Here is a 24,242-nt window from a genome sequence, read left to right on the forward strand (position 1 = left end):
TGGATATATCAGTGGTGCCCTGAAGACGATCTGAACGAATCATGTGTGTTAAAGCTGCAATCCACAACATTTATGTCCTACGAGTCGGGATTCTCAACCCGGGTCTCCCAAATCTTCTACCACAGCCATGAGGCAATCCCCGCTTGACTGCATGTATGTTGCACTTATGAGCATCGGGCTCTACATTTCTCAATGGAAGAGTAGGGAGACCGCCTCCAACCACTGCATATGTGCTACTTTAATGCGTTAACTCTTATCCTAAAAAAGATTGGTTGAAATATTGTTTTATGCATTAAGATAAGTTACGGATTGCAGCTTTAAAGGAGAATTCCATGCTAGAAGGCTTTCTTACCTTTATTTGTAGTTGTTACGTCCCCACCAAGAGGTCCAGGTGTTATTTTGTGCAAAAGCGCATTATTGGCTATTTCCCCTACCATAAGCCCTCAATGAATTGCATTGAATTGCATTGAATTGAATGGGGCTATGGGGTGTTGTGCTAATTTGGTTATTTCCATCGCTTTTTTTTGTATATATCCTCTCTTCATAATGTAAATAGTATCCAAGCGGCACACTTTACTACTTATTTCGATGGAAATAAGCGAATTATCACAACAACCCAAACCCCATTGAGGGCTTATGGTAGGGGAAATAGCCAATAATGCACTTTTGCACAAAATAACACCTGGACCTCTTTGGTAACGACTACAAATAAAGGTAAGAAAGCCTTCTAGTAAGGAATTCTCCTTTAAGGACCATCTGGGTTTGGACATTCATTCTCACCCCTTCCAGTACGTGGGCAGGTGCCGTCCTGGCGCCGGTCAGGTCCTTAACGAGGAACTCTGTCCAGTCGCTGTGCTTCTCTTTAATGGCTGCAAGACAACAGCACAGCACCACACAATGTATAAAATCCCGACCCTTACGGGTCCATTTGGTTGCATTTGTACACTCCTGGAGTTACAAATGGATAGATTAACATTGATTACAGTGCAAGCAAGGGCCAAAGCAAAAGCTCTCGACTACTACAGTACAGGGAGGTGATGGTATCGCATGATGAATTAATTGTGTTTTTGTTTTGCAAATGGAAGTGTACAAGCATGCACACATGAGTGCATGCACACGTACGCATGCAGAGACACCGACACACACACACCCATACACCGACACACACACCGACACACACACTCACACACAGCAGGTGTAAAGCAGCCACACTTTCTTGAGTCCGGCTCATTTCAAATAGGATAGGTCTCCCGTGTTCCGCTTCCCGTTTCCCACAATGCAACGGTGTTTGTACAATTTACGGCGCACCATTGTGGCTTTTGATTTGCTATCGTCGGCCCACTATTCGCTTGGGTGTGCTTTTGTTTCTTCCCGAACACACAGCACTTCCTTGGAAAGCAGTGAGACGGCAACTAACATGATGTCCTCCTAGTCAGCATCTTCTCTCAGAAAAAACACTGTGAACATGCTGCCAAATACTGTACTGTACTTCCACTGCAATGGAACTGTGCCAAGTGAATCATGATTACAGACAGCTACCGGTGGGGGGGGGGGGGGGATTATAGAGGAAGAACGGATGTGTACTGTAATTATTGTGACATCACTTTAATCGAGAATGAGTACCACTATGTGCTTATTATCCTTCATGTCATGATTTGTGTTTAAAAGTATAGTCAACCACTTAAGCCCTATTAAAAAAATTAGTAAAACAATTCTAAATCAAACTTGCAGATAAGAATTTTGAGCTTGTAGATATGCTTATTTTGAATAAATAAATAAATAAATTACATTTTGGCCTACATATGCCTAAAATAGGGACCAGGGTTAAAGTGGTATGAATAGGTGTCAAATTTCAGGCTTGATATGATTATATGATGCGAGAGACTTTAAATGGCTTTCTGAAGGTATTTTCATTTGCTGCTTATTTAGATAAAGCCTGGGATCAGAGAAGAAAGAGAACATATCTCTTACATTTGACTCTTGTGTTACAAATATTATTATTTCAATATTTTCTTTGGTTAAATTGTGGCCTATCGTGCAGAATTCAGTTATTGAGAGGTGAACGAAACATTTTAGCGTCTATGAAAATTACACATTACTGCTCATTACGGCCCTTTCCGTTCTGATAGAGGCCCCCAAACTGTATTGAGTGAAATACTAAAGTCTACCATAGCACATTCCAGATAAAGAAAACCTCTTGGGAATTGCAGTTATTTGAACGAGTGAAATGTTTACACTGCAGTATTTGAATAACTTTGAAATGTTGTACTTAACCATCTGAATATTTATGAACATAAAAAACAGTCCACAGAGGCTTTTGCTATCATTGATAGGAAGTTCCTAAATCACTTCAGAAGCAAAACATTTTAATATTGTATTTTAATTTTCTATTTTGTGCTCACTGCTCAGTTCTGATATACTGATGTCTGACGGCCACGCTACACCAGGCTTTTAGCGCACAAAACGCGCGCGTTTACCCCCGCGCGTGCGTTTACCCCCGCGCGTGCGTTTAATTTAGGTCCAGTCCTATTTTAAAAAACGCAGGCGCGGGCCGCGCGTTTAGGGTAAACGCACGAGAAAAGCCTGGTGAGGCTTGAATAAGCATGGTTTAGGGTTAGAATGTCTTTAAACCTGCTCAAAATGCAGATTCGGATAGGGAACTATCTATACACGTTCACTCAGGTCCTCAGACAGAGCCCTCCTTGAGACCCCCACAGCCCAGCTCATCACAAAGGGTGGCAGGGCATTTGCAATTCGGGCTCCCAAACTCTGGAACGCCCTACCTATTCATTTAAGACTTGCAAAATCTGTGTCATGTTTTAAATCCATTCTGAAAACCCCACCTTTACGTTAAGGCCTTCTCTTAATTTCCTTTTGCATACCTTATTCTATTTTTTGATTATATGTGTATGCTTTCATTTTGTGCTTGCTGTTATTCACTGATATCTTGTTGTAGCTGTGATTACGTTGTTGTTGCTTTTTGTTGTTTTTCCCCCTGTTATGTAAAGCACTTTGTGACTATGTCTTGAAATGTGCTATATAAATAAATTCATTATCATTATCATTATACATAAAACATAATTGACTGGTTCTCTGGTCAACATAATTATGTCTTCCTGGTGTTTCAGGCATTGTGTACACACACACACACACACACACACACACACACACACACACACACACACACACACACACACACACACACACACACACACACACACACACACACACACACACACACACACACACACACACACACACACACACACACACACACACACACACACACACACGAGTCCTGTTGATCACAGGCAGAAATAGATAAACTATTCCTGCTTGTAGAAGCAATTCAAAGGCTGGCAGGTTGGCAGCAGGAGAAGCGTCAAGTCTCTGAACTTCAATCTCCCTCGCCCCATCTCATTCCCTCTCATTTTCTCGCCTTTCCCGTTATACCGCACTTTGTGTGTATGAATAATAATCTATTTATCTCTCTGTCCCTAAGGTGGTACACATTTAGAGGCAAAAGCTTGACTTCCACGCCACAATAGCTGCATAATTAACCACTTAACGCATTTTGGGCGGGAACCCCTTTTGGTGTTTTAAACATTATGTTATAATTTAGCTATTGAAAAATAGCAGATCTACAAGCTCATAGCGCGCCACCGAGTGGCGCGCTACGAGCTTGTAGGTCTGCTATTTTTGAAAAATCATAAAAATGTGGCGCAAATCTTTGAATATATATTCTTTCAAAGTGAATGTTTTTAACTCAGGTCTAAATGGGTTAATATACATCATTTATATGTCGAATCTAGAACCTCAAAACCCATTCTACTGCGATGGGTTGTGAGCTGTCGCCAGTTCGAATCCCCGGACCGGCACGTTAAAATTACCACCGCTGAAGTGCCCTTGAGCAAGGCATTGAACCACTACCATGAAATGTTCTATGAGCAGGGTGTGGCTGTAAACAAGCATCTCGAGCTTAGTCCACTTCCCTGGGTAAACAAAGAACTTTGCTTCCTAGCTTGTAGTATTGTACATTGGCTATTTCTGATAGATCATGACAAAAATGGAAAAAATGTATATGTCACATGACCAAAATAGGGACACCACCTGAAGGAGAAATAAATGTGTGTTCTCCGTCCTCCGCTAGTCTCGGCCTTCACTGGTGCACCGGGCAGATACTGTAGCTAAACACTCGTGAAGGAAGGGAGGGGAAAAAACTGTAATTTGCATATTCTATTTGTGTAAATATGTGCCCATTGTGTAAATATGTGCAACGGCGACCTATTCTAAAGCTTTACTTGAGATTATCAGCGTGATAAATTAAAGAACAATCATCTGGCTGGCATCACGTAGTGTCTGTTTTTAAGCCTTGATCGCAGCGACGCAACAAATCCTAATCAGATCGAGTTACCGGGAGCAAATGACACTTCATTCCATCTGCTCATCTTTTAATGACGTAAAGTAGACCACATGGAGATATCCATGTATCCAGTGGCCAGTGGCCAAGAACAACTCACTGTATGCTTCACCACTTAAAGGACAACTTTAGTTTTTTCAACCAAGGTTCATGTTTTAGGTTGTTATTAGAGAAAGTAAAAGATGAGTGTTACATTTTTTTCATTTGCTGCTTTCTTTCGTTTTAGAGATTTTAACTGTTTTTGACAGGGGGGCGGGGGCATTCGATCATGGGGCTAAATATGTATTTTTTTACATCATTTTATAGCGATTTTTTTTTTTTTATCATTTACTATAGTCCTACTAGACCCCAAGAAATTACACTGGCCCCAAAAGTTTACAGGATCTACTGAATATGAAGGTAGCCTATACTGGGGGGAAGCCACACTGTGTGTCATAGGCTCAATATGTCAGTTTGACACATTCAGTAGATCCCGTGATCTTTTGTGGCCAGATGTAATTTCTTGGGGTCTAGTAGGACTATAGTAAATAATAAAAAAAGAAATCGCTGTAGAATTTTGTAAAGAAATACATATTTAGCCCCATGATCGAATGCCCCCGCCCCCCCTGTCAAAAACAGCTAAAATCCCTAAAACGAAAGAAAGCAGCAAAATAATAACAACCTAAAACATGAACCTTGGTTGAAAAAAACTAAAGTTGTCCTTTAAACTCTAGCATGGGTATTCTGTGGAAAACTCTTGCAGAACACCCGGTACTTGATTATATTAAAGTTACTGTAGGAGAACTAGTTAGGCAAAAACAGCTAACGACGGAGGCGCTCGGGTTAGCGAGTCACTAGCGAGTCACCACGCCGAACGTTTCGAAGTCTGCTTCAGCCGACTCAGTGCCGCTCATTCAATTCGGGCAACGGACTGACCTCATGCTTCCTGCAGTTTCTCAAACAGACAAGGAGCCCAATGAATAGATGAGTATGCAGAGACACGGATTCAAGCGTTAAAACACACAATTCTTGTCTTTATTAAAAGACATGGCTCACTGTTGTGATAGCCTTAATGATGTGTGGGCTGCTTTAGAATGGGAAAACCCCACATTGTTAACTATTAACATTTTATAGCTGGCGTTCATGACGAGGTACGGGATATCAGAGCAATTTGTTTAACTATGAATTACCTTGGTGAACGGAGAGCACTAAACAGTCTCATGGGAACTGATTGTGTGTGGGTGTGTGTGTGTGAGCGTGCGTGCGTGTATGCGTGCGTATTACTATACTTGCGAGGGGTTTAATGTCCCCACAAGTTTGAGAAATACTTTGTGAGGACACGTTTTGGTCCTCAGAACAAATATTTCACACAAGATTCAGGTTGGGTTTGGGGTTAGGGTTAGGCATTTAGCTGGTGGGGATATAGGTTAAGGTTGGAGATTTACACTATATGCCCTGTGCATATACTACACTGAAAATAGCATATCTACAAGCTCACAACATGCTTGCTGTGAGCTTGTACGTCAGCTATGTTCGGTGTGTGTGCGTGACACACACTGGCACGCCACTAAGAATAACTCAGGCTTCAGTGTTGGGGTTAAAATGGTAAAAGAAATGGTGAAATAGCATTCATAACATAACTGTGTGTGTGTGTGTGTGTGTGTGTGTGTGTGTGTGTGTGTGTGTGTGTGTGTGTGTGTGTGTGTGTGTGTGTGTGTGTGTGTGTGTGTGTGTGTGTGTGTGTGTGTGTGTGTGTGTGTGTGTGTGTGCACGAGCGTGCATGCCTGTGCGCGAGTGAGGGGTTAAGAGGGTGCATGCTTACAAATCTGTTCAAAGGAAATGCTGAGGAAATGCAAGTTGCCTTTGATTCTGTTTCATGGGAAACCTGCTCTCGAGTAGCATAGTGGCAGCGTAGGAAAATGAAGCTTATCGAAAGCTTAACAAAAGTGCAATGCACAAACACCAGGCATGTAACGATATATCGTATATCGATTTAAGACGATATGAATCGACTTAATACAAAAATAAAAATCAATTTAACAAATACAAAATAAATATTTTTTTTGTTATGGGGGCTAGTGAATTATGGTGTGTGTGATATGAAATGTGAGCTTTAATCATATTCCAACATATTCAAGTGCTTTTGGAGAGAAAGCTTTCAGTAGAGCACTGCAGAGGGGAGCTGTGTGTGTCTGTGACTGTGCCCAGGTGATGGTCGTTGATGCTCATTAATTTTTTTTTTTTTTTACATGTTAACTCGAGTTAGGTTCTAAACAAGAAAGCATGTTTACAGTTGTTGCACAGAAATTAAGTAATTTTACATGAAAAGTAATGCTAGTTTTGGAATGTAGTTAAATACAAATTGTGAAAAAAGCTCGGGGGGGAGACAAATCATAAACAAAATATTTTTTGTGTTGAAAATATTGTGAAAGATCATATCGTGAACCTCATATCGTGATACGTATCGTATCATGCCTAACAAACGCACACACACGCAAGCTAACTTTAGTCTACTACAGCAAGCTTATGGAAATCAAGTGGTCATGATGGGCGGGCTGGTCACTTGGGAATCAGACCAGACCAGACCCGTCTGTTCCTGACTGGTTGACTACCCATAGTGTCTCCCTGGGACTTCACTGTCATTGGAGGCATTCCAGACTGCCACCTCTGTCACTTCTGCCAGCACAGGATTAACTCTCTTAGCGCGCACACACACACACACGCACGCACGCACGCACGCACGCACGCACGCACGCACGCACGCACGCACGCACGCACGCACGCACGCACGCACGCACGCACGCACGCACGCACGCACGCACACACGCACACACGCACACACACACGCACAGCCATCTCTCTCTGGGCTCTGGCAGGAAGCAGTGTGGTGAATGCATTATGTAAATGTCCTGCATCGGGCTCTGTTCAGCGAGCAGCCACTTATCACATGATCAAACTTGTGACATAACCTAAAAAGTGTTCTGCATTAACGTATAGATTCGCACGCACGCACGCACGCACGCACGCACGCACAGCGGGGGAGATTCAGGGAGTGTGTACTCCAGAACCTGGAGGTGTTAACGTCTCAGCCCTGTCTGAACAAGTTCAGAGCCCAAACAGCGACCCTGGGGCTTAACACATGGTTAATTTAACAAGTCCACTGAGCAGAGTCGACGTACGACCTGATTGATTTGAATTGATATATCCTTCCTCACTGGCTTGACTTGTTCCGCCTGAATTGAGGGTTTTTCTATTTCGATAAACTATTTGCACATATAGGCCTACACATGCACACAGAATGCAGTATGTTGGATATGAGAGCAGCCCTGTTTGTCAAAACCTCAATGTTTCTCACTGAGCTAGCCTGCGACGCTTGCATCAGTTATCACACAGCCACAGCTTGGCCTTGGAAGAGCGGGCAAAAGTGTGTGTGTGTGTGTGTGTGTGTGTGTGTGTGTGTGTGTGTGTGTGTGTGTGTGTGTGTGTGTGTGTGTGTGTGTGTGTGTGTGTGTGTGTGTGTGTGTGTGTGTGTGTGTGTGTGTGTGTGTGTGTTGTGCGCGTGCGCGCATGCACACACACATGTGAGAGGTATTATCATGCTGGTACTATAAGATACCCTCGTTCAAATCCTCACTTATAGGAGAGAGTTCACTACATAGGAGACACAGAGAACAGAGTCACATGCATAAGGAGGCAGGGCATAACAGCTGAGGCGACTTCCTGTACAGTAGCAAAGAGAGAGAGAGAGAGGGAGTGGAAGCATACTATACTTGTCACACTAGGGCCTGATGTTAATACAGAGTTTATCCAGAGACAGCAACTAGTCAGGTAGCATGGCAAGTTAGTCAGATGCTGTGGTAAAAGCAGCTTACCTTTTCTTAGGTAAATGTTATCTGAGAACAAAGCAAAAAAGAAAAAGAAAACAGAAATAAAGATGGTAACTGTAACACACAAAGTATGCAGTGAAATAAAAATGAAACACACACACACACACACACACACACACACACACACACACACACACACACACACACACACACACACACACACACACACACACACACACACACACACACACACACACACACACACACACACACACACACACACACACACACACACCCTGTATTTTGGTGTGCTCCTCGCTGACACAATAACAGATTCACACTGACTATGTGAAACATGGCGCAAAGAAGGAAGCAGAGACTAGTTTACTTTGCGTCGTGTTGGTAACATGGAAGTGCAGTGTCCAGCAGAAATACTTTTTATTTCATTTGGAAATGAGAAAAGACTGTGACCTGTGTCGAACCGGATAAAACAAGCCTTCTGGGGGGGACACTTAAATGTTTTTCATTGTTCATAGTGCCATTAACATGATATAATGCCTGAGTGAGAGCTATCCTTTCTTTACCTGCCACTGTTTTTCCAGAAATAAAACACGTTCGTTAGTAATACCTACTGTCTGCCCTGACCACAGTAAGAGATGGATGGCTTGTTTTTTTTAATTGATAAACCAACATTTTTAATTGTTTTTATAATCAATGCCAACTGTAGCAACCATGACATACATGGCTACAGAAATCGACAGAACACAGTCGTTAATTGAGGAATAGAGCAGTTTGCAAACGCAGCAGTTTGTGAATAAAGTTTGGTGTAGTTTAGCTTAGTTTAGTTCTTTAGCGTAGCAATACAAAAATACAGTGATTAAAAAAACAAGGAATTGAAACTAATGTTGAAGTCATTCTTTTTTTGGTTTTAGGTGAGGTTGCAGCAGCTGCTACAAAGGCAAAAAAGGAGGAAGTTGATGCAAAGACCCAAAGTGGAGTGAAAGGGACAAATGGAGCCGGTGCGAGGGTGAGGACACCCGTGTCAGGTGGAAACATATCCAGGTCGTCTCCATGACAACGGCAGCACATACAATCCATCAGCAAGGAAGTGTCGGGGAAATAAATGGCCTGAACACAACTAGGGCGGGTGAGTCATCTATCTAGAGCAGTGCTTTTCAACCAGTGGTCCGGGGACCACCAGTGGGCCTCGAGGGGGTTCCAGGTGGACCCCAGCCAAATGATGGGAGAGTTGTTAACCACATGGACCCTTATTACGGTATATCTTTAACTCTCAAGAGTAACTGCATTACTTAATTTACAAGAAGTCTACACAAAAGAGAATGTAAAATAATTGTTATTTCAACGTCTGCCTGTTATCTCTCCTAATGGTCTGCGAGTCTAAATCTCACCAAGTGGTGGTCCGTGGCTCAAAAGCCGAATAAATAATGGGCCTTGATATGAAAAAGGTTGAAAACCACTGAGCCGGGGTCCACCGGTGGGCTGCGAGGGTATTGCAAGTATGGGCCCTCCCCCCAAATAATTGGCAAAACACTACTAGGGTGGAAATATCTTCGCTGTAAAAACTTTTGTTTTTGTTGTTTCAACAGTGCTACTGTGACATGAGAAACAGTGGTGTAGAATCGGTAAAGCTATAATGGAAGGCCTTTTCCACCTTCCTTACATGTTTTTATCTAAACTGCAATAGATTACCCTGGTGAAGGAAGGGGGTGATTGTTCTTGTGTTTAATGTAGCTGAGGTTAGATGGTTTTAAATGGGATGCAGTGTGTGCGTGTGCGTGTGCGTGTGTGTGTGTGGGGGGGTGTATGGGTGGGTGGGTGTGTAGTTAGTAAGATGATTGAAAGCTTCGTGAACAACCTGTCTTTCCACTTTAGTATCTCAGCTTACACAATGCCTTTTTTCTTTGGAAAATGCATGCATGCGTGTGGGCGCGCGTGCATGTGCGTGTGTGTGTGTGTGTGTGCATATGTTCTCTTCTTCATACATACCTTCGGGTGGCATGAGGGTTTTGTCGTTCTGGGCACACCAGCCGATGGGGTGGAGCTCGGCGTTCATGACGTCGCACCAGAAGTCGGCCTTGCGGTCGTCTCCGTAGCCGCTGAAGCGCAGCAGCAGCAGCTGGCCACAGGTGGTAATGATTGTGGCCACCCAGTACGTGTCCGGGCTGCTCTTATTGGCCACCTCCAGCTTCATGCCGGGCTGGAAGCTGCTCTGCAGGCTCATCTCCACCTGCCAATTAAGGGGAGCCAACCAGAGAGCAACAGGTTTAGCCCATTTAGAGCTGAGGCCGATTAAAAAAAAAGAAAGAAAAAAAAAAAAAGAAAAGGTATTCTATATCCTAAACAGTTTTCTGACATGTTTCTATGTCAGTCGTTCTCAAAACATTTTCATGTCAAGGACCCCCAAATATATATGTAATTAATTGGCCGCCGACCCCCATCTGAAAATAGGTTTTTCCAGGGACCCCCCTAGAACTTTAGAAGCAAAGATTTGAGTTAAAAACATTCGCTCTGAAAGAATATATATTCAAAGATTTGCGCCACATTTTCACGATTTATCAAAAATAGCAGACCTACAAGCTCATAGCGCGGCACCCGGTGCCACGCTATGAGCTTGTATATCTTTTCTTGTATAGCTTTTCAATAGCTAAAGTATAACATAATGCTTAAAACACCAAAAGGGGTTCCCGTCCTGACTGTGTTAGAAATGCTCTGAAAGGCCCCACCTCGCCGAGGTACTATACATTTCGATGACTGATTGATAATAAATGCCTGGACTCTTTATTTTATGGAACACAGTTTAGATTTTTTTCTCCATTTAATTATGATTAGAAATGCTCTGAAAAGCCCTGCCTCGCCGAGGTAGATACATTTGGATGATTGATAAATAATAAATGCCTGGATTCTTTACTTTATTTTGGAACACAGATTTTTTTAAAGCCGTTTTTTCTCCATTTAAATATAAGTAAGACCTTCCTCAGGCGGAGGGGAAGGTCTTTGACCGAAACTTTGCCTTTATGATAAAAAGTTGATTCTCCATTGAGCAAGTGAAGACTGCGTGCGGGTTCGTCTCTTTATCTTGTTAGCGTCTGCTCCACCGACGCACCTGTCCCCGAGTTGTGAATCAGATGTGCAAAAGGCTTGGTTTAGTTATGACCCTGGGAACATGGCTTTGGTTTAGTTGTGACCCAGGGAACAAGGCTTTGGTTTAGTTATGACCCAGCTAGGGAACATGGCTTTGGTTTAGTTATGACCCAGGGAACATGGCTTTGGTTTAGTTATGACCCAGGGAACATGGCTTTGGTTTAGTTATGACCCAGCTAGGGAACATGGCTTTGGTTTTATTATGATCCAGGGAACATGGCTTTGGTTTAGTTATGACCCAGCTAGGGAACATGGCTTTGGTTTTATTATGACCCAGGGAACATGGCTTTGGTTTAGTTATGACCCAGGGAACATGGCATTAGTTTTGTTATGACCCAGCTAGGGAACATGGCTTTGGTTTAGTTATGACCCAGGGAACATGGCTTTGGTTTAGTTATGACCCAGGGAACATGACTTTGGTTTAGTTATGACCCAGGGAACATGGCTTTGGTTTAGTTATGACCCAGCTAGGGAACATGGCTTTGGTTTTATTATGACCCAGGGAACATGGCTTTGGTTTAGTTATGACCCAGCTAGGGAACATGGCTTTGGTTTTATTATGACCCAGCTAGGGAACATGGCTTTGGTTTAGTTATGACCCAGGGAACATGGCTTTGGTTTTGTTATGACCCAGCTAGGGAACATGGCTTTAGTTTTGTTATGGCCCAGGGAACATGGCTTTGACGTCGGTGCTTCGGTACTCTATAGAGCGTTGCAGTCCCCTTTCATGACGACGCCAGGACCAGGAAATAATTCCCAATGCATTATTCCCATAGACATTTCAAAAAGTATATATTTAAAGACCTTTGAAGCGTTGTACAAAGCCAACTCGAGTTGTGACAAATCATGACAACTAACACAATGTTTTGGGCCGATCAAATAATTTGTAAGAAGAAAAACAAAACAAAAGGTTTTTTTCTTCTTTCTAAACGTCTTTAAATAAATACTTTTTGAAAACTCTATGAGGAAAATGAACGGGGAATTATTTTCCGGGTCTCTCGAGGGGGCGGGACTGCGACGGTCTATACCAGGGGTTCTCAATCTGGGGGTCGTGCCGAATTATTTTGGGGGGTCCCCTGCAGCTTATTTAAAATAATAATAATAATGGGGATGTCAAAAACGGCCCATCAGCCATATCGATTAATCAACAGCTCTCCCGATTATCGATTAATTGATACAACCCCCTCCCCAGAAAAAGAAAATGTCACATAGAACTTTCAAGTTAGTATATTTTATATGATATGCCCATGGTCACATACCATTACATGTTGATTGCATGATTTGATGGTTACAGTTGTATAACGAGTTTTGATGAGATCTTCTCAGTTCTCATAGTAGTTACTTTGAGTGACAATAATAAATAATGTCATTCAGGATGGAAAATCAAATCCTTTTGGATTTGGGGAGAAGTAGTTTCACGAGTGTGAAGTACTTGATATAAACAGAAAACGTTCAGTTGGACACACACATACAGCTGCCTCCATTTGAGCTAATTGTCTGGCAGGCACTTAACGAGCAATCTTAACTGTGTGTTTGTGTATGAGAGTGAGGGGCAGAGTAGCTTTGCTCAACTTGATTTATACTATTCTCCACTCTGATGAAGGTACATTTTTTTTCCTTTTTATTTCGGTTTTCGATTATGAAATATTTGAGACTCCCGCGATTAATCAAAACAAATCGATTAATCGTTGACATCCCTAAATAATATTGTAACTGAATGGCTGGAAAATGGAAATTAAGGGTTTACATACAAGTACACATGGTACATGCATAAACCTTCCTTAATTATTATATTTTCTCTATTTTCTTTTTTATATAATTCAAATTTGTATTTGTTTTTCAAAATCGTACAAAATCTAGGTTCAGTACAAAGCAGCATTACAAACATTACAACATACCTTACAGATGGCCAGTCCAAGAAACATAACAGTTAAAAGAAAAATAACAACAAGGAAATCATTTAAGGTTCATATACATCCAGAACTCATCCCATGTCTCTTTCATTTTGCTTTCTCCATCTACCCTGCCCAACATATATTCATATGATGTTATTTTGATCATTTCTTCATTCCATTCTTTAAGCCCAGGTGTTCTGGGGACCTTCCAATGACGCAACAGTATTCTGGCAGCGGTAACAAGTCCAACCTTTATAATAGTGAAATAATTTTTAGATATGCCAGGGACAGCAGTTCTGTCCCCTAATAGACAGAGCCGCGGATCTCTGGGCAATGTCAATCCCACCCATTTCTCAAGGAATTCCAGTACCCTACACCAGAAAGGGTATAGTATGCGACAGTCCCAAATCATATGCATATATGTGCCAATTTGTTCTTTGCATTTCCAACATGTGTTATTATCCGCGATTCCCATTTTAAGTAATCTAGTTGGTGTAAAATAATATCTATATTTTCTCTATTATTAAGGTTATTGTATAGCGGTCAATTTGTATTGGGGTGGGGGTCGCGAGACATGGCCAAAGCATTTCCGGGGGTCCCCAGACAAAAACGTTGAGAACCCCTGCTCCAGTGCTCCTATATGAGGGATTCCCAAACCTTTTCAGCTCCAATCCTATGTTTGGGAAATACGTGCTGTGCACAAGCGAGGGCTCAGATGAAAACGTGAAGACTGTTTCATTTGTATTGAAGTGAATAAGTTAGGTTGGCTTCGTGTATAGATTGGTTCTTGAACAGAATGTAGGGGGGGGTTAAGCTTACGGAACGAAAAACAACACTGTACAACACACATAAGCCCTTTTACAATTTAGCCTTGAACAGAAAGTCAGAGAGTGAGTGTGGAGGAGGAGGAGGAGGAGGGCTGTTTCTTGACAAAACCAGGAAACAGAGAATATGGTGGAGTCTAATGTGTTTCAACCATCGCCACAGGCTGCCACACAGTCCAATGCATTGCATAAAGCTCAGCCGGATGTTCATGCTCAACGCGCGCGCACACGCACGCAGTGCCACACACACACGCACGCAGTGCCACACACACACACACACACACACACACACACACACACACACGCACGCAGTGCCACACACACACACACACACACACACACACACACACACACACACACACACACACACACACACACACACACACACACACACACACACACACACACACACACACACACACGTCACACACACACACACACACACACAGCTGTGATTGGAAAAAGCCAACATCTTAGGAATAAACACAATACCAAATGGCCTCATGACTTCCTGCTACAACAATGCAAATGTGCTGTATCACTCTGGCCGGCTTATGTAAGAGAGAGCCACAGGCACCCTTGGCAGCACACACTGTGTGTGTGTGTGTGTGTGTGTGTGTGTGTGTGTGTGTGTGTGTGTGTGTGTGTGTGTGTGTGTGTGTGTGTGTGTGTGTGTGTGTGTGTGTGTGTGTGTGTGTGTGTGTGTGTGTGTGTGTGTGTGTGTGTGTGTCTCTGTTGGGTGCATGTGTGTCTGTACTGTATGTGTGTGTGGCCCAAGAGAAATCGCTGTTTCAATTTGTCCTGCCGAGAGAGTATGAGACAGAGAGAGAGAGAGATGGGAAAGCCTATTGCAGTTTTTCTAGGGAATTCATGGTCTTTTCCCAGTAAAGTCAATCCACTTACTGTAGCAACAAAACAATTTAGCTGCCCGCGAAAGCGGCAGCACTCAAATGGCCATGTAGTACATGGATTGTCCGACACGTGTGTGTGTTCCTAAAATACACATATTCTAATCTCCTCTTCGTTATGATCACATTTAGCTGTTGAACTGATGCAAGCCGCTGAAAGATGCGTTTACGTCCTCTGTGAATGACTAGCATGTGAGCTTCATCGGGGCAGACAGCCGCGCCCTCAGGAGAACTCAGTCAAATACAGTTTTCAGCTGAGGTTAGATAAAGAGCTCACCTCCAGGGTCAACCACGCTCGCCCATCTGGCTGATTCCTGTGATGTAACGTGATAATGGATTCAATGCCCCTCGGCTACAGTATTTGGTAATAGAGTCGTTCCCAATCGTGTCAAGCTAAATTTGATAAAATGCCTGCTGACACTTCAGAGGACTTCATTAAACGCTAAAATGCGGCTGCAAGCTGGCAAATTTTCGCATGCCACTTTGTGCACAGCGCAGCGGCCTGCTGGCCCCCTTTTTTTTTTACACTCTTCAATCCATTACGTATATGTAACCGAATACACGCAGAGAAGTAAAGAAACAATAAGGAAGCATGATTTCATCTGCGGTTAATTTCTTAGCCATTTGTGACCCATGCGTCATTCGACACACCACTTCCCTGTTTGTGCACAGCAGCAAAGGCTATCTAACAACAGGTGAATCATAAAACGTTGCTATAAGCCAGTGAGAACGCTTGAATCAATGGCATTAGGAAAGGTACTGTCAGGGCCACTGTTTCACAAACACATTGTTAAGGGATTTCTAAATGTACCACTTATCTTCAATGTGGTATTTAAAGGATTGGATCTCAGTTTGAGGTGAAGATCTAACGTGGTCACTCACATGTTTGAAGGCGGTGTGAGGGGCGGGACTGGCTCCGGTCTCCTCCATGTACTCCTCCCAGTTAAACTCCACCTCTTCCTCCATGGAATCTGCACCTTATTGATGATATTCCATGAGTTCCACTGATCTTAAAATAATTTTTGTAACATTTTAAAAATACATTAAAACGTTTACAATCTCAGAAAATGGTATATCTCTATCTATCTATAATATATAAATGACAACCATATAGCTTTAAAGTAAATGATTCTCTGAAAACATATAATTGATGGCATGTGTTGTGAGTACATGTGTGCGTATGTTTGTGTGTGTATGTGTGTGTGTGTGTGTGTGTGTGTGTGTGTGTGTGTGTGTGTGTGTGCGCGTGTGTTGCTTGCTTCAGTAATCCAAGAAGCCTGGCTCTAAGCAGTCTGAATGACACTAATGTCTCTCATGAAGGTGAGAATTGCTCACTTTGCGTTGGAGAGACTGACGCTTTGGAGGTATAATGTGTCAGTCTTCCGCTCTCATGTGCGTGTGTGTGCGTGTGCACGCGCGTGCGTGTGTGCGTGCGTGCGCGAATATGCACAGTACTCTGGATTGGAGGAACTCTGGATTGAATCAATGCTAGATTCGCTTTTCGCTGTCATCTCACTGGTGGGAGTAGAAGTATTACACATGCACAGGCAAAGTATGAATGAATAAAAAGCATTACAAATAAATGTTTTACTGAGTCAGTTTCAATAAATGGAAACCATGTTTGCCTATTGTCTTCCCTCTGTTGTAAGCCCTAAGAACCCATTCCTGGGACCCATTCCCGGATTTGCTCTGTCATTAATCTGTGACTCGTCTTCTACCCATTCATCTGATATGGAGAGCATTGTAGAGCTGAACAGAGACGTGAGCACAGCCAGCGCACGCACGCACGCACGCACGCACGCACGCACGCACGCACGCACGCACGCAAGCAACACACACACACACACACACACACACACACACACACACACACACACACACACACACACACACACACACACACACACACACACACACACACACACACACACACACACACACACACACACACACACACACACACACACACACACACACACACACACACACTCTGTGGTCAGCACTCAGCAGTACTACAATGCAGGTAATTTTCCTCACCTGTGTGCACCTCTTCTTCCTTCCCATTGGTGGAGCAGTGGGATTTCCCTGGAGTGAGGACCAATGGTCGCCCCTGAGTGCCAGATTGAGCCATCATGAGCCCTCACTTCCTTATGAACTTTTGAGAGTTAAATTGTGGTTTCAGTTCTCCGTCACTGCATCTCCACCACTCGATGCTTAGGCAAAAAAGAGAGAAAAGCGATCAGTTGAAAATGTTTTTCTTTTGTCTTGAAGGGGCATGTTTTGCACAATAACAGTCTTTTCATTATGTCTGCCCACGATCTCTGATTCATACAGTAGGCTACGTTTGTTTACCTCAGTCACTGATACTAAAATCTGATATTTTATTTCTATTTTTTCTATGAACCTGTGACTTGACACCCATACTGTTATAAAACGGAAATAAAAAGATTTTGAAAAGAAAAGAAAGAAAGTGATTGAAATCACCCTTTGCATCTATAAAACGATATTTAATATGCAGTCCAAATTTCAGCATCGGAAAAGCTTAGTCTTAAAAACAAAATGTTACGTTTCATTGTAACTTGACTCTTGCATCTTGAGAAAGTGTAATATATCTGTGTGCGTGTAATCTGCCGGCTGGCTGCATTTGCATGCCTCAGCAGAACTCCACACCACCAATCAGAGTAATACAAAGTAGAAAAACAGGAACAGCACAAGGGAGACTACAGCCTGACAAATGACTCTGCTTTGAAGAGAAATTACAAAACAAAAATGATGCCATGATAGTTCATAATAACAAATATATAACTACTAACTACTAAAATCAGCACAACACATGGCAGCAATCTGCTGTTGGCTAGTGTAATAGTGCTGCAATTACTGTCAAAGTACATTTAAAAATGTGACCAGAAATGATGGCACAAAATGCAGTGCACTGAAAGGTGACTACTTCAAAAGCTGAAGATGTACGCCAACATATTCATCCAATTGCTGGCTTATTACAAAGATTGCCAACAATACACAATGATCAACATCTTGTAAACGAAAGACCGTGTTTGTCATCCCCCTTTCTGTTTTCCCAGGGTTCTATTAGCCTCATGAGCAGGCTCCACCATGAGTCATCCACTCACACACTTACTACTATACTTTCATCAACCTGGCAATTAACACTGAGGTAAACCATTGGGTCATGGCTATCATTAAATCAAGCCAAAGCAAGAAAGCTTATAGTTTCACATGAAGATATATCAACGTCAACTTCAAAAACGTCAAATTCAGGGATCACCTGAAACATTCAGGTGTGATGGCCACTGATGAGGGACACAAAATAAATGACCCTAAATCGTATAAAATTGTAGATGGCAGTACACTGTAATGTCCTCAGTGTTGCCTTTACTCTGACAATGCACAAATGCAATCCACTAGGACTCCTAGTCTAGGAGTTACAATGGATGAACTCAACTAACACTGAGGATGTTGACAAAATAAATGTAAAGTACAGTAAATCACATCCGTGACTCATGCCTTCAAAACAGTCTCTCCTGCGTATAGCTACTCTTCAATCTCCTGCGCGTGTCCACCCCCTCTGTCCCACAGTGATTCCAGCACACATCCCTTGCGTAAACAACAAGCAGAGCTAATTTGGCTCACATGACGCCACTCCCCTGCCCTCCTCCCCTGTGCCTATCAGTACTTCTTGCCTAAATGGTCCTGCAATCGTCATTTCCCATTGACGTGCGCCGTCATCGGTGCGCAACCTTGATTAAGCACTCCACACTGAGCTCATCAAAAGACAGTCAAATCAAATGGGTGTGAAGCCCTGTGTAAATAGCATGAAGAGCCGGTCCATAGAACAATGGTTCTCACAGTGGGGTCCTTGAGGGGGTTCCAGCAAAAATGAGGAACAGTTTAAAACACTATTTTATATTTTCCGCTATTCAAAAACAGACAATCTACAAGCTCACAGCACACACATTTTGAGCTTGTAGATGTGCTTAAAACAAACTGTTCTCTAATTTGGGGAATCTTGACCTGAAAATCTTTGAGAACCACTGCTATAGAAGGTTCTCATGGGGCTATACTCAGGGGACCACCTGGAAACGATGGGATACACAAATAAAATAAAAGGGATTAAGTTGAAGAGCCTGAAAGCAAAAGAAAAAGTAGGCTAAACATTTATTTTAACCATCTCATTTTCAACGTTTTTGAGGGGCGCTAGCCCCTCCTGTACACAGGTTTAATGTTTATCTATAGTTCAAAGTTTGTTTAGTAAACGCATTGACAATGAAGGGAAAATGTATAATAATGTGTCGTTTACATCATATTGTCTCTTTATTGTTAATGGCGTTTAATGTTTGTGTTGGCACTTGGCACCATTTGTTTTACATCACCATTACATCACCTAATCAACATGAGTTAGACTTTAATATATTAGCACCCCTCACTTCACACAGGTGTGATTTTTGCTTATACGTATCCTGTTGAGCAAGTTTCCTAAACTTGGGAGGTGGAAAAATAAGACAATACAGAAATGACAGTGTTTATCAATTCCGAGGGCATCAGTCTGAGAATAAGGTCTATTCACTTTGTCCTTCAGAAAATGTTAACTGCGTAATGTTTTTTTTCCTTCACCAGCAGCAACGATAAATTGAATGAAGCCTGTTGGACTGTTAGAACATCCCAGAGTACAGGCCAGATTGAGCACCATGCAGGGATTAACTGGTCTGGAGAGATAATCTCAAACACAGGATTTATATCCAGATTGAGAAGAGAGCTTAATTTTTATTTATTTATTGATTAGCCCCTCATAGGGTGACTATAGGCTATCCTCCTGCTTTACTTTGTCACACAAAAGATTTAATTGGAGGCATTAAGATATTAGCTACAAATTGTGTTGAGTTATATATAGGATTTATTGCAACACCTCCTATTATGTGAGTTAGTCTAGTTCTCCAACAGGACATGTGACAATTTGACTATGGTTTCTTCATCTCAATTACTGTTTTCTTAATTAAGTCATGTTTCCATGTCCACTCCAATGCAGCCTGTCAGTCCATTGCCCAAGTGTAACATTTTTTGACACTCATTGAGATCATGTTGACCAGCATAAAGGAGTGAAGTGCAAACAGAAATGTGCCCCGGGCAGCCAATAACACACAGAGTTAAAGGCCATGAGGGAAAACAATGAAAATGGAAGAGCAAGCAGCCCAGGGCAACTCCCTCACTCAGCTCCGAAACCCTTTATTTAAGCATAAAATGTCTGGGAACAAGTTGTTGTTTAGAAGGGCATGCTTGACACATTCCATTGTTGTGTGAAAACTGTTTGTTTTATAGGTCAGAATTTTAAGAAGCATGTGCAGTTCATGATGTGAACCCCAGTGCATGGTGTTAGGAGTTTGGCAAAAGGCTTCTATTAGGCATCTATATGAGCTTGACTTAATTGTCATATGAAATATAGGCCTATACTTCTTCATATGTTGTTGCCTTGGAAAATAGATAAAATATAGTGATAGTGGGGTTTTTTTTAAACGAAACGACAACAAAGGGAACAGAAATCATCAATATTGCCCAACAGACAGAGCATGATGCTACCCATTCATCGCTATCCATGACATGTGGAAATTCGGGATATAGCTGCTGCTACTGTAATAATAGCCTACCTGCATATTCCCCCCCCAATTGGCCACGTTATCAATTTCCCCCAAAAGGGGTCCGTTTTTATATCAAGCTATTCGTATATATAGGTATGCGCTTCTGAACCAGCCCATTCACAGACACCACCATGGAAATAAATTGCGTTCTCTTTTTTTTGGGAGCAAAACGAACTCTATACACGCACGATTTAGCCCTTATATTCACATGGCATTGCATTGGTGACGAATATCTAATCTCGAGGAGGAATCCACGGGGGTAACGCAAAGCTTAAACACAGGAAGGATTTACAGACGGTTCACGCGCACACAAATAAATAATTAAACGGTTTAACCTAATTATCAACTTAATCGTTATACATGTAGCCTAGCATATATACACTCAAACAATGAACTGGAAACATTTTCTCATGACAGCATATGGCTATATAGCCTATACTGCGCGTAACATATCGTGCAAACCCAAGGTGAAAACGTTGGATTCAATCTAATTTCGGGTCATTTGAAATAGTCAGATATCTCCGACAAAGACACAGCCTACACAGGATTTACAGCTCAGCAATAGAAGAACATGATCAATATAGGATTGTTTTGTGATCAAAGTGAAAGAGGAAATGTAAGAGGGGTGTTTCCCACACACACAGTCCATGCAGTGGGCTGTGTGTGTGTGTGCGCGCGTTGTGTGTGTTGTGTGTGTGTCATGTGTGTTTGGCACTCCGCTCATGTACTTTGCACACTCAAAATTGCAACGGAAAAAAACTCCCACGCAGTTGCCAAATGCACACTTTAGATTTAATTCATTACAGCTCGTGTATATGCATCAAAAGAAACATAGCCCGGCTCGCTACATGGCATCGTTTTATTTTTTCCTTCTTCAAAGATTTGGTGTGCAGTTTTTCACCCATAACCCGCGCCATGTTGAAAGTGTTGACATTTTTTGGCAATGTCCGGTATTTTCCGATGCCTTTTACGCACCTATATGTGGAAAAAAAACAAATGACTCACCTTCGCGCGTGACGACAACGAGTTAATTATAATCGAATTTCAAAAATAAGAACAAAAACTGCGCCATCCACTTCAAACTAAACGTGTTGAGATGATATGTCAGTTGGGCCTCTATGGATCTGTTTTGCCCGTGAGATTTGGTCAATGCAGAAAAGATGAAGTATATTTAAAAAAAACTAAAAACTAAAAGTTTCCCAACTTAATTGATTATACAACACACGGCAACGAAGAATACAAATATAGCAAACAATGTTATCGAAAGTGCCACGAGTCAGTGTTGTGAGCGCGGAGGAAAGCTATAATTAAAACACTTTGAAACAAGTTGGCTGATCTGTGAGCTCTCTCTCTCTCTCTCTCTCTCCGGGAGAGTGTTTCTGTTTCTACAGAAACCAGCCTCGGAGAAGAGCCACTTCAAACCGGGGGGGAGAGAAAAAACCCTCTCTCCGTTGCTCGTCGCGTCCAGCGAACGGCGACATCGGTTTCGGATCGCACGCCGACGCACAAAGAGACACGAATTCAGTGTCACCTGTCCTACCTTTTGGTGAAGTTTTTTTCGCTTGTTTTTCTCCCCGGCAGCAGCCTCGATCGGCGGCGGACTGAGCGATACGTCTTTCAGCTGCTCTGCTGCTGCACTATACCACCACACACACACAGCACAGTGCGCACACACACACTCACACAAATCCTCCTTCCAATATGGCATCTCTCGTCTGCGCATGTCCACAGATCTGCACATATTTCCAAGCCAACTCCTTCATTGACCTTTCAGTTGCAGTTGCAAAATTTTGTTCGGCCAATTATAAATAGAATGCTGGAGTGAGTGGAGTCCCCACCCACCACCACCACCAGCACCCACCCCTCTCTCGCTCCGAAGCGCCGTTTATTATATTACTCCGTGGCGTGCGTGGCCCAGTAGGACTGGACGGTGGTGCGTGGTGTCGCTTGCCGAAAAGAACCGATGATGTTACAGGCTGACATCCGTTGTCAGCGTGCAGATCTGCTATCCTTTCGGCAAGCGATATAACATCGCTTAAAAAGCGATATAAACACACACACAACAGACAACATCGAGTCGGAAGCCACAGCCTATAAGCAGCATTTTTCATGCATATTACACAACAATATTTCCATTCCATGCTCACTGGCTGGGGTTGTCCAGATGTAATGGTATTAGTTTTTATATATAGGTGAGAACTCATTAAGAGCTAATTTGGTATAGGCCGGCGGTCAGGTGACATTTAAATTATGACATTGAATTAATATTATCTAACAGTAACTTGGAAATAAGCCAGTTATTTTAACCGACTCGAATTATCCGACGTTTTCCCCTTTATTTTGTTTATTTTGTGACTGCAAACTGTTTGAGGTTGTTGTTGTTGCCATATGCTGCATATGGTAACATATGTGTTAGGGACAATAGCCTATTAGGTTCTATATGGAGGCTAGAGATATATCCTACTTAGAATGGAGCATTAGGCTATAGATATATAAAATGAAGCTTATTCCCTATTATTTTGGATAAACATAGCCAATTGGGTCAGGACGGAAATAATTAATTTGAATGACCCAAACAAGTTGCAAATAAGAGGGAGATGCTGACTGTTTTATATTGGATTATAGGCTATCGCAATGCCATTGATAACGGCATGGCTGCAAGTGCAATCGAGTCGACTGATAAAAGAATCGATAACTTTTATCCAGCAACTGGAAAAAGTTGTTGGTATAGGCCTACGTGGTTCACCTACCGCTCAGGCTCAGGCTGTAAGGTTCTGGTTATTGAGATATGACGAGGATGAAAGAAGATATACTTTTCAATCAGTTTTTGTCAATCCGTTTTTAGACAGAATAGATATACCTTAATACCTAATTTTTGTTTTGGGCCAAATCAAATCCATTGTGTGATGAGTTACTTTTCGATGCTCCATATGTAGGCTGTTTTTTCCAGTTTGCAGGGTAGGTAGGCCTAATCAATAATCATTCTTCCTTCACAGCAGTTGATCGATAGGTTTAAAAATGATACTAATAAAAAGCCATCTCTTATGACAGTCAACACTATCCTCTAGTGGTGGGAGGGTAGGGCTCCACTCACGCAGCTACAGTAAAACCAGTAACACTTTAGCTATAAATATGTGACAGTTTTGAATAGGCCAATTGGTTTTGTTTGGTGTATTTTGACAATCCCAGTATAGGTCGGTGGTTCCCAAAGTGGGGTCCGGGGACCCTATAGAGGTCCTTGAGGGAGTCCACATGCAGCTAAATGATATAGTTTGGAACCAAATGGACCCTTGTGGGTTAAATTAACATTGATTTTACAATATAAATTGGGGGTCCCAGATATAGAAATGCCATTAAATGGGGGTCCGTTCATGACTAATTCAGGTCAAACCGGTGGCCCTTGAAATGAAAATGGTTAAGAATCACTGACAAAGCAAACATCTTCTCTTATGGGGGTCCCTGCCATACATTTTCTGATGGGGGTCCGCGGGCTAATTAGTGTCAATTTGGGGGTCCTTGACATGAAACAGTTTGGGAACCACTGCACTATATAGGCTATGCTATACACAGCAGCTCATC

General features: G+C 42.4%; 1 protein-coding gene across 3 annotated transcripts in view; it reads right to left on the reverse strand.

Annotated features, from left to right (window-relative positions):
• sfmbt2 (Scm like with four mbt domains 2) overlaps window positions 1–22,342 on the reverse strand; it is a 39,783-nt gene extending 17,441 nt beyond the window's left edge. The window contains exons 1-6 of one of the 3 annotated variants that reach the window (XM_079494529.1): window positions 22,204–22,342; window positions 17,053–17,228; window positions 15,898–15,986; window positions 10,234–10,474; window positions 8,272–8,292; window positions 781–869 (exon numbers count right to left, since the gene is read on the reverse strand). In XM_079494529.1, the coding sequence (XP_079350655.1) occupies window positions 781–869; window positions 8,272–8,292; window positions 10,234–10,474; window positions 15,898–15,986; window positions 17,053–17,149 (537 nt within the window). In that variant the 5' untranslated portion in view covers window positions 17,150–17,228; window positions 22,204–22,342. Of the gene's footprint in view, window positions 1–780; window positions 870–8,271; window positions 8,293–10,233; window positions 10,475–15,897; window positions 15,993–17,052; window positions 17,229–22,203 lie in introns of all 3 variants that reach the window. The other 2 variants (XM_079494528.1, XM_079494530.1) reach the window with 2 other exon arrangements.
• Window positions 22,343–24,242: the final 1,900 nt, after the last annotated feature.

Source organism: Electrona antarctica (genome assembly GCF_951216825.1).
Source record: "Electrona antarctica genome assembly, chromosome: 23".
Classification (NCBI taxonomy): domain Eukaryota; kingdom Metazoa; phylum Chordata; class Actinopteri; order Myctophiformes; family Myctophidae; genus Electrona; species Electrona antarctica.